Source organism: Impatiens glandulifera, chromosome 1, assembly GCF_907164915.1.
Source record: "Impatiens glandulifera chromosome 1, dImpGla2.1, whole genome shotgun sequence".
Lineage (NCBI taxonomy): Eukaryota > Viridiplantae > Streptophyta > Magnoliopsida > Ericales > Balsaminaceae > Impatiens > Impatiens glandulifera.
Genome location: NC_061862.1, coordinates 91940420 through 91950985, shown reverse-complemented (window position 1 = coordinate 91950985; position 10566 = coordinate 91940420). Strand labels below are relative to the sequence as shown.

Genomic DNA, 10566 nt, shown 5'->3' with positions numbered 1-10566 from the left:
AAAACTATATTAGTTAATATTAAATTTTATTAATATAAAAATAAAAATTTAAATAAGATATATTTATAAATTAATTAATATTTTTTATTTAAATATATTCAATTTTATTTTTTAGTATAATTATTTATTTAAATGTTATACTAAATAATATGGTAGGTTATAGTTGTATTTATATTGTGTTGAAATTTTTACTTAATATAATTAATATATTTTTTAAAATAAAATAGTTTTATATTTTAATTTATATTCAAATAAAATTTTAAATGTAATAAAATAAATATTATATATATATATATATTAATTTTTATTTTATTTTATTAATATAATATAATATAATATAAAATATTTAAATAGATGATAGTTTTAGTATTTAAATTAATAAAATGTTTAATTAAATAATTGATATGATAGTTAAATTTTAGGATAAAACTTGATTTTATCTCAACTAGGAAAAAAATCGTGATTCATACAGATAAGAATAAAAACAAAATAAATTATAATAATATCTATTCAATATTTAAAATTCTTAATAAATCACGAATAATATATTAAAATAAAAAATAGAACGCTCTCACTCCACATTTTATTCACTTCGGTAAATAACTTATTTTCTCACATGTTTCATCACATATTTTTTTCGAATGAATCTCTAATTTCGCGACTTTACACTTTCACTTTGAAAATTAAATATTTGATTCATATTTTTTTAATAATTAGCATCGTGACCTCACACTTTAGTCAATCAAATATTTGATTCATACTTGTTTAACCACTTTCAAATGATATCGGTCTATTATCCCTTGGCAAACCACATCTCAATCACACTTGGTTAAAGGTTGTACTTGTTTTGTTAGGTTGCAAGTTCGAAATATACAAATATGATTTTTAATTTTATTTTTAACCGTTTTAAGTTTTATGGCCGGGTCAACTCACATTCCGATCCAAGTATCCATTTACTCTCACATATATATCCAAATTAACCACAGCTCTCGACCCGACAATCCGAACACTTTAAAAATTAAGCATCATTATATATATATATATATATAGCTTAGTTAGTTAAAAATTTGAACTTTCATTGTTAAAATGTCTTGCGTTCATCAAATTTGATGTTGAATCTTAAATATAAAGTATTGTTAACCTAGTTGGTTATAGGGTTGTACTTGTTTTGTTATGTTACAAGTTCAAAACATATAAATTGCATTTTTAATTTTATTTTTAACCGGGCGGGTCAACCCACAATCCGACCCAAATATTTATTTACTCTCACATATATATCCAAATTAACCAAAAATCTCGATCCGGTAATCCGAACACTTTAAAAATTATGCATCATTATATATATATATATATATATATATATATATATATATAAATTAGTTAGTTAAAAATTTGAACTTTTATTGTTAAAATGTCTCGCGTTCATCAAATTTGGTGTTGAATCTTAAATATAAAATGTCTTAGCCTAGTTGGTTAAAGGGTTATACTTATTTTGTTATGTTGCAAGTTCGAAACATACAAATAACATTTTTAATTTTATTTTTAACCGTTTTAAATTAATGGGCGGGTCAACCCACAATCCGACCCAAGTATCCATTTACTCTCACATATATATCCAAATTAACCACAGCTCTCGACCCGTCAATCCGAACAATTTAAAATTTAAGCAGCATTATATATATATATATATATATATATATATATATATATATATATATATATATATATTAGTTAGTTAAAAATTTAGATTTTATTGATAAAATATCTCGCGTTCATCAAATTTTGTGTTGAATCTTAAATATAAAGTGTTTTAGCCTAGTTGGTTAAAGGGTTATACTTGTTTTTGTTAGGTTGCGCAAGTGCGAAACTTACAAATAGCATTTTTAGTTTTATGTTTAACCATTTTATGTTTATGGGCGGGTAAACCCACAATTCGACCCAAGTATCCATTTACTCTCATATATATATCCAAATTATCCACAGACCCGACAATTTGAACACTTCAAAAATTAAGCATCATTATATATATACATAGATTTGTTAGTTAAAAATTTGAACTTTATTGATAAAATGTCTCGCGTTCATCAAATTTGGTGTTGAAACTTAAATATAAAGTGCTGTTAGGTTAGTTGGTTTAAGGGTTGTACTTATTTTGTTAGGTTGCAATTTCGAAACATACAAATAATATTTTTAATTTTATTTTTAACCGTTTTAAATTTATGCACGGGTCATCCCACATTCCAACATATTCTATAATTGATTTGATGTGATGTTTTGTTATTTTTGAAGAAATCACTTTGGTTTGAGGTTACAAAGAATGTAAAGGGGATTTACTTTTTACTTTCATACCCTTGAGACATTATATATATATATATATATATATATGTGTTTGAATCAAAATATCTATTAAATGAAACAAAGTATATAAATTAATTATTAATTGGAAGAAGAACATCATTATCATTATTATCATCATCAAAGAAAGACAATAAAGATACATTTGTCCGGCTTTTTGGATCCCTGCAATGACAACCACCACCCACGAGTGAAATTATTAGGGAGATGTTTCCCTTTTTAAACATTCCTTTTAATTCTATTATTTATATTTAAATTTTGTGTATTTCCTTTTCTCTTCTAATCACTATCCAAACAGGCCCCAACTCTTTCTTGTCAAGCAAAATCCAGCTCAGGTCCAACTCTTATTCAATCCTACCTTGGATTTTTATTAATGGTCCCTCCATACAATAACATAATTTGTCCCCATCAATAAAAGAAGAAGACAATATCTTTGTACAACACCTCAAACAGATCCTTAGAGAATTAATTAGGCCTTGTTTGGCATGTTTATAATATATAGGACAAGCAAATTATCTTTGTTTATACTTATAAACAATTATCATTCTCATTACCCAACCACAACAATAATATTGTTACATGTTGGTTTTCAGATCTTCTATTCTTAGATGTTCAATATTCAAACAAAAGTCATGCCAAACAAGACTAAATATGTATGCTTACACTACTTAATGCACGATATTAATTAATTAGTAGTTCTAACCATTATATACAAGTTACAATTTGGCCCGGTTTATTTACAAAACGTACAAATTAAATGAGTATTTCGACCCTAGCTTTCGAGCGATTACTAATTTATGTTCTTTAGTCTACACTATGTTTTAGTAGTTCTGTGGTACTATATAGGTTAGGCAAAGGGGTCTTAGGTTTCTAAATGTGCCAATTTAGGAGATTGATTTATTGAGTTTAAAGTGTGGGGTTAATGAAATGATAGTTCTTTTAATTTTGCAAGTAATTTTAGGATAAGTTGTCTTTTTGGAAAAATAATAAATAAAGTTGCAATAGTCTAGCTGATTAATTTGACATTAGGTGTTTATATTCTAAATGCAATATAGGTGTTAGAAGCACATAAACTGATGTTATAAAGGTTATGGGTTTAGTTTTCACATCGAACTATTTACAATTTTTTTTAAAATTTTTGGCTTCCAAGTCTTATGCTAGTGTTTAAGTTACTAATATTAATAATAGAAATTAGGTTTACAATAAAAAAAAATTGATGAGAAATTAGTAAAGGGAATGTGAGGTAGTAATTTTGCAGTTGGAGGTAATAACTAGAAATGTATCCATTTCACAATAACCATTTCAAGAAGGTCATATTATTATTCCCTCAAATTTCATTATTCTTACTAATTTATAAACATTTCCTCAAGTAAGAATATGGTTAAAATAATGTCAAATTGTCAATTAAATAGTTTATTCAATGAAGCATATGTCAAGAAAATAATCGTTATCTCCTCTTTTAGTCTAGCAGCAAAAAAATATGAATATTAATCCTATCTTCCTAGGTTCGAGCCCGTTAAGCACAGAACTTGCCGCTTGTTTAAGTGTATTTGCGGGTTACATACTTAATTCGTTATCTCAATTTTTCCAAAAAAAGAAGAAAAAAAATGAATCGTTTAGTAAATTATGTTTTAAGAAAAAAAAAGCATTAGTAAGTTATATGTTTTTTTTTAGCAATTCTATTGTACATGTAATAATTAGCCAATTTGTGACATCTTTATTTTTCTACTCTTAAGTCATGATTCAAATTTGTTTGTTTCTATAAATAAAACGGAGGTTTTAATAATATGGAAGGTTTTAGTTAGATCAAAACGATACATTTTTTCTAATCTTTTGAGGTTATCCCCTTAGGCCCGTTTGGTTTGTACTTATTGGTCATCCTTAAAAAAAAAGGTAACAGATGATTTTTTTAGTAGGCTTAATATATATATTTTGTGAGACGGACACGACACGACACGACACGATACGAGGACACCAACTCTTATTAATAAAAAGAAAAGATTAATTAATTTATTGCGGATTTGTTATAAAATGAAAGGTAACTAATAATCGAGTATACACAAGTCAAAGATGAGATATATGATTTCATAATATATATAAAAATATTAATATAATTAAGGGGAAAATATATTAATTGATTTAGAATATATATTTATTAGTAATACTATATTTTTTAGAAATCTGAGAAATTTAGAATCCTAAAGAAGTGGACATATGCAATTACATAGGTCGCTTTACCGTCTTGCGTCGGACCCTTAGAAACAACATCATATCGGGTTTGAAGGTCAAGGAGTTTTTCATCACTCAGATGCCTTCTCCTAAAAAAAACTAACCACTAAAACACTATTGTCCTATATATACCCACAAAGAAACTTGAATGATAATGACAAGTAATTTAATTTGGATCTAAGGGGGAGTTGACAAAGAAAGGTTATTTGTATTACTTTTATTAAATTGGGACCATGAAGGTGGTGGAATTTAGTAGGGTAAGATCACTATCAGGTGGTGCAAGCAAGCTAGCACCGCCATTAGAGAACCTCACAATTCCATAGAAACTCAAACATTAAGGGACCCTCCCTCCACCAATTTTCATTGCACACGGCTTCTAATTAATTGTACAACTTTTCTTTCTTTCTTAAAAATAAGTTATTTATTTATAGTTGTCGGAAAATGACAAAACAAATAGTACATATAGAGCGTGACAAGTTAAAGGAAAGGAGAAAATTGAGGCATTGGTTGTGCAAAGAGTTGGGAAAGTAATGATCAAAGTATCAAATAACATCATTCCATTGTAAAATAATAAAACCTACAAAGAATTCAATTCCGATCTACTTTTGAGTTGTAATTGTTGTATTCTCATTTATTAATTAACTTTTAACAATTCATGTAATAATTTTAAATTGATTAAAGTTTTGTTTAAATGTCTTAATTAATGTGACTTTTGTTTTGCTCGCGCAATAGTGAAAAAGGTTGTATCCTTGATTTTAAAAAGTGTAATTTGTAGAAAAAATTACTTGACAATTTAATAAAAAGAAAATCCCTGCTTAAGATTACATTTTCTTTAAAAATAAAATTGGGATATTTGGTTCAATCACAAATAAGATTTGAATAGTACTCATATTAAATCTACTCGATGCAAGAAAATTGTGAATTACACCTAGAGATTTATTTATTTATTATAAAATGCTAACATAACCCACTTAGTAACGCCATCAAAAACTTAGATTGAGATATTCATCTCCCCAAATCGTCCAAATGAGAAAAAATGGTGTTTGATTATTTCAAATAGGTCTCCACAACATTTGCCAAAAATAATTTAGGGGACAGATAAGAAACTGTAACAATTGTGAGATTATGTGAATCGACACTAGTTCAAAGTAGTTCAAGTTGTAAGATATCTTAAACTAAGACGTTAAGTTTTTAATTTCAATTTTCATTATAAAAAAAAAAAATTGAGTTCATCAACTAAAAAACTGTCCTTTTGAATCCAAGTTGTGATGATATAATAACAAATTAATAGGGTGTGGTGGTTACATCAAGTCAAGACGGCTAGTTAGGTCATGGTTTGCATGATAAGAATTGGGCCCACTCCACTGGCCGGACCTCATTTTTTGGTTGAAGATCCTTCACTTTCAACGGCTTGCTGGAAACCAAAATCTGCCAAAAAGGCAAGTTTAATGGCAGTAGACCCCTCCAACAGTATGTTGGCTTGTAGGCATTCGTGTTCAATTAGATATTGATACATCTTGTTCAATCTAATTCCCTTGTAAACCTACTTCAACTAAATAACAAACTACCACAACAATCTCACACAAAATTATAATATTCTTTTATCGAGAAAATTATTAAAATAAATCTCCAACAAGCCACCTTGGTCCTCACTCGTCGTGTGGGCCGATGGTCATTATATGCGTAATAAGATTGATGATGTTTCATGTTACGGAAGTAAAACTTGTCGATATTTGTAATCATTTTTCTATGTTTTTCAAACTTTGATCACATTTACTAATTATGGGTGTTTTTGTAGGCAAGAAAATTTATCCTTTTCTTCCTCTAAATATATCATTATATATCTTATTATGCCATCATTTCATTTATTATTGTGTTATTACATGAAATCTATTTCATTATGAAGTATACCATATGTGAAGCATCATTTCAAATTTAGTAGGCATATTGTTTTCAAGAAATAAGTTGGAATTTGTTTTTGTTAATTTTATATTCAAAGTATTAATAATTTTTTGGGAAATAAGGGACTCATTCTTTAGTTTTACTCTATCATAAGTAATAAACCTTTACCCATAATATATTTTTCCTAGATTTTCACCATCTCCAAAAGATAGACAAAATTAAATAATTTTCTTAGTTTGGTTTTAAGATTAAAATTAAGTTTCCGATAATTTGAATTATTGTTATTTTTATTTATTTATTTATTTCAAAAGTACAGTTTGTGATTTTAATTGGATAAGTTAATAATTTATTTCATCATATTTTAATTAATATTGCTGTGATTTTTCACACACGAACTATTAAAAAATATTTTATTGTAATTTTCATTTTAATTTAAAATGTTTATCAAACTAATATTAAAAGAAAAGTCCAAAAAAGTGTATTTTACCACCACCCCCCCCCCCCCCATTCATCCATATTATATAACTTCAAATTTCTTTAAACCACCAAAAAGTCCTACATGACCAGTAATTAGTCCTTATCAAATAGGTTTACTTATTTAAATCAATTGTGTTTATTTATTTATAATGATTTTTTAATTTTTTTTTTTTTTTTGGAAATTAAGTAGTTGAGCCTTGTTCGGATTAGGGTTATTTTAATAACTTAGAAGGGGAAAATAAATAATGATTGTTGATGATTTTGAGGAGATGAGAATATTTTTGGTAAAATTACTTAAAAGGTATTTATATATAATAATAAAATAATAAATAGTAATTTAAAATAGAGGTTATTTTAGTATTTTGGGTAATGAATTGAGTGATGTGATGGATAAGAGGGGGAGTGAAAAGATATTTGAATGGGTTGAGTTATTTAAATAACCCAAACAGAACAAGGCCTTAATTAATTTTGTTTTTCTTTCGTGTATGATTGTGATGTTACCTTAGGATTGTAAATAGAAAACATAATATATAAATTCGAACTCTTTTTTAATTATAGCTGTGTCTTTCCTCTAATTTTTGTAAAAAAAAAATATTTCTTTTGAGCTAAAAAGATGTGGTACAGTAATAGTAATATTATGAGAATTTACATATTCTATAGATTTGGTTAATGCTTCAGTTAAGAAAAAAAAATCATAAAACATAAAAATAAGAAAAAAAATACAAATTGTCCAATAAGTTATTGAGCTCGAATATTTTCGAGAAAAAAAATACTTATTATCTATTAATACAATATTTTACTAATTTATGGATTCCTAAAACTTTTTTTATTGAATTATTTGGAGTTCTTATTGATTAAAATAATTTTATTCCTTCTAAACTAGAAATATGTGTTATAAGAATGGTTACGAGAATTTACTTATTCTCACTTAATACATATTCCACTAATTTATCGATTTTGGAAACTTTTTTTGTTGGGTTATTTGGAGTATTTTTTGAATTTTTAGAAAAATATTTCGTATTGAATTTCTTACCTTCCTTCTAATTAAATTTTCATCCATAGTTGAATGATTATTTTAAATAATTAAGAGTATTCACACTTTCTATAACTTAAAAAACTTAGAAATTTTTCTATAGAACTATATAGAGCTCAAGATCCTTCCTTGAACTAATCTCATTTCAATTGATTCATATAAATCGATTAAACAAAACAAAAAGTACAAAAGTAAAAAGAAAAAATATTGGAAGAAAGTGCATAATAAAAGAAAAAATGAACACAAAAGTAATCAAACAAGCAAGAAACTACTGTGCAAAAAGAAAAAAGGAAAAAAATTGTATACCAATAAGCAATAATATCGCATAATTCGCGTCCCTCCTCCGCAATACCAGGTTAAAAAGGATGAAAAATATGTAAATTAAACTAACTACAAAATTCACAATAAATTCAACTGAGAATACCCGTCTACTATTTCAATCTTCCGACAAGAATGGTGATAAAAGACTTTGAAAAACCCTAACCACTCTACCGTTACACTAAATATATGCATATCCATTGATAACCATTCTAAAAACTTATTTTTGCACAAATAAATTACTCTTACAAATATCAACCCATGCTTCATAGAAGCATATAATTCCATAATAGAGGTGAATTAACTCATTTATGTTCTCCACATATAACATCTATGGGCAAAAGTATATAATAATGTACTCAATAATATTTAAAAAAAAAAAATTCAAATAGTCACTTTCCACATTCTATTCTTTTTTTTTTTACATAGTCTCAATATAAATACCTAATTGCCTCGGTATTTGCTTTTGGATTCCTTGTACAAGAAATAGTAGTCTTCCAAACAGGGCACTGCAAATTTCACATCCCCCACTCTTTCTCTCCCACCAGCACCCTCTGCAAATCCTTCTCTTTCATCATTCTCTCTTTCTTTCTCTCTCTCTCTCTCACACACACAAACACACACGCACAAAACAATGAGCGGTGTCGTATTGAGACTGTTCCTTCTCTTCTTCTTCTTCATAACCTGCACTTTTCTATTACCATCTTCAACCTCAGATTCAGACGATGAACTCTGTTTAACCCATTTAAGTGAATCTTTAGAAGACCCAGATCAAAAATTAGTAAACTGGACCAAACCCTTCTTCAAAAACCCATGCACCGGTTTAATCTCTCACATCCAAGGTGTAACCTGTAACAACGGTCGAATCTATCAACTCTCCCTTTCCAAATTATCTCTTCGCGGTTCAATTTCACCATTCCTTTCCAATTGCACTAATCTACAAGCCCTAGACCTTTCATCAAACCTTCTCTCCGGTCCAATCCCGCCGGAGCTTCAATCACTAGTCAACCTCGCCGTACTAAACCTCTCTTACAACCGTCTCACCGGAGAAATCCCACCTCAGCTAGCGTTCTGCGTTTACCTAAACGTAATCGATTTTCGAAATAATCATCTCGTCGGACCCATCCCACAACAAATCGGAATCCTAGGACGTCTTTCGGTGTTTGATGTGTCGAATAATCGTCTGTCGGGTTCTATACCGACTTCTTTAGGTAATCGGAGTGGAAATTTGGCTAGGTTTAATGCGAGCTCGTTTGAAGGAAATAAGGAACTTTATGGGTACCCATTGCCGAATCAAAAGAGTAAAGGGTTGTCGGTGATGGTGATTGTGGGGATCGGACTTGGAAGTGGGATTTTGAGTTTGGTTTTGAGTTTTACTGCGGTTTGTATCTGGTTGAAAATTACAGAACAGAGGATGGCTATGGAAGAAAGCAAGATGAGTCAATACATGCCTGATTATTGATATAATGGAATCAATTTTTAATTTTAATTTCAATTTCAATTTCTTCTTCGGTTTGAATCATTGTTTTAGGGTTTGCTGTAAATTTTACTCATTTTTATGTTTTTTGGAATGATCAATTTCAATGTGAGATCCGATTATTTAGGGTTTGCTTTTTGTTCATTAGAGTTCATCAATGGTGGAAGCATTCCATTTCATTGCCTCTCTCTCTGTTTCAAAATCAGAGCTTCATCATGTTCGGGTCGGGTCGGGCTCGCTAAGGAAATATGGAGATTCATCCCATTTTCCTCTAATTTATTTTAGTGCTTTTTGGACGGTAAAAGTACTTTTTAGGCATGCTTTTCTCAGTGGCCATTTCAAAACTAAAGCCCTGTTTGTTTTCGGTATACCTTTTATTTTGTTTGAATTTAGTAAATAAGTACACCAAGTAAAATGGTAATTCTTGAAATTTATTTTGGTAATTTTAGTTTTAAATGTTTCTATCAAATAGTATCAAAATTAAATTATTCAGGAAATTGTTAAATTAGTTTAGTTTTTTTAATATTGTTGTTTTTAATTGTGAAAGAATATTTAATATATTCAAATAAAATCATGTATATATCTAAGGTCTCATAGTATTTTTATTTTTAAATTTTATATAATCTAACATCATTTTATTTATTTTTATCACTTAATTTACTAAATAAAACACTTTTTTTTCTTTTCATTCTTTTATTTTTTTATATAAAAAAAAAAGTATATACCTAAATAATTCATTGACTTGACTTATATTTATGGCTACTATGATTCAGGC

General features: G+C 27.9%; 1 protein-coding gene across 1 annotated transcript; it reads left to right on the top strand.

Moving 5' to 3' along the window:
• Window positions 1-8771: 8771 nt before the first annotated feature.
• Window positions 8772-9800, top strand: LOC124922247 (receptor-like protein 44). The gene has a single exon (XM_047462981.1). It carries the CDS (start codon window positions 8949-8951, stop codon window positions 9774-9776), a length of 828 nt encoding a protein of 275 aa, XP_047318937.1. The 5' UTR covers window positions 8772-8948; the 3' UTR covers window positions 9777-9800.
• Window positions 9801-10566: the final 766 nt, after the last annotated feature.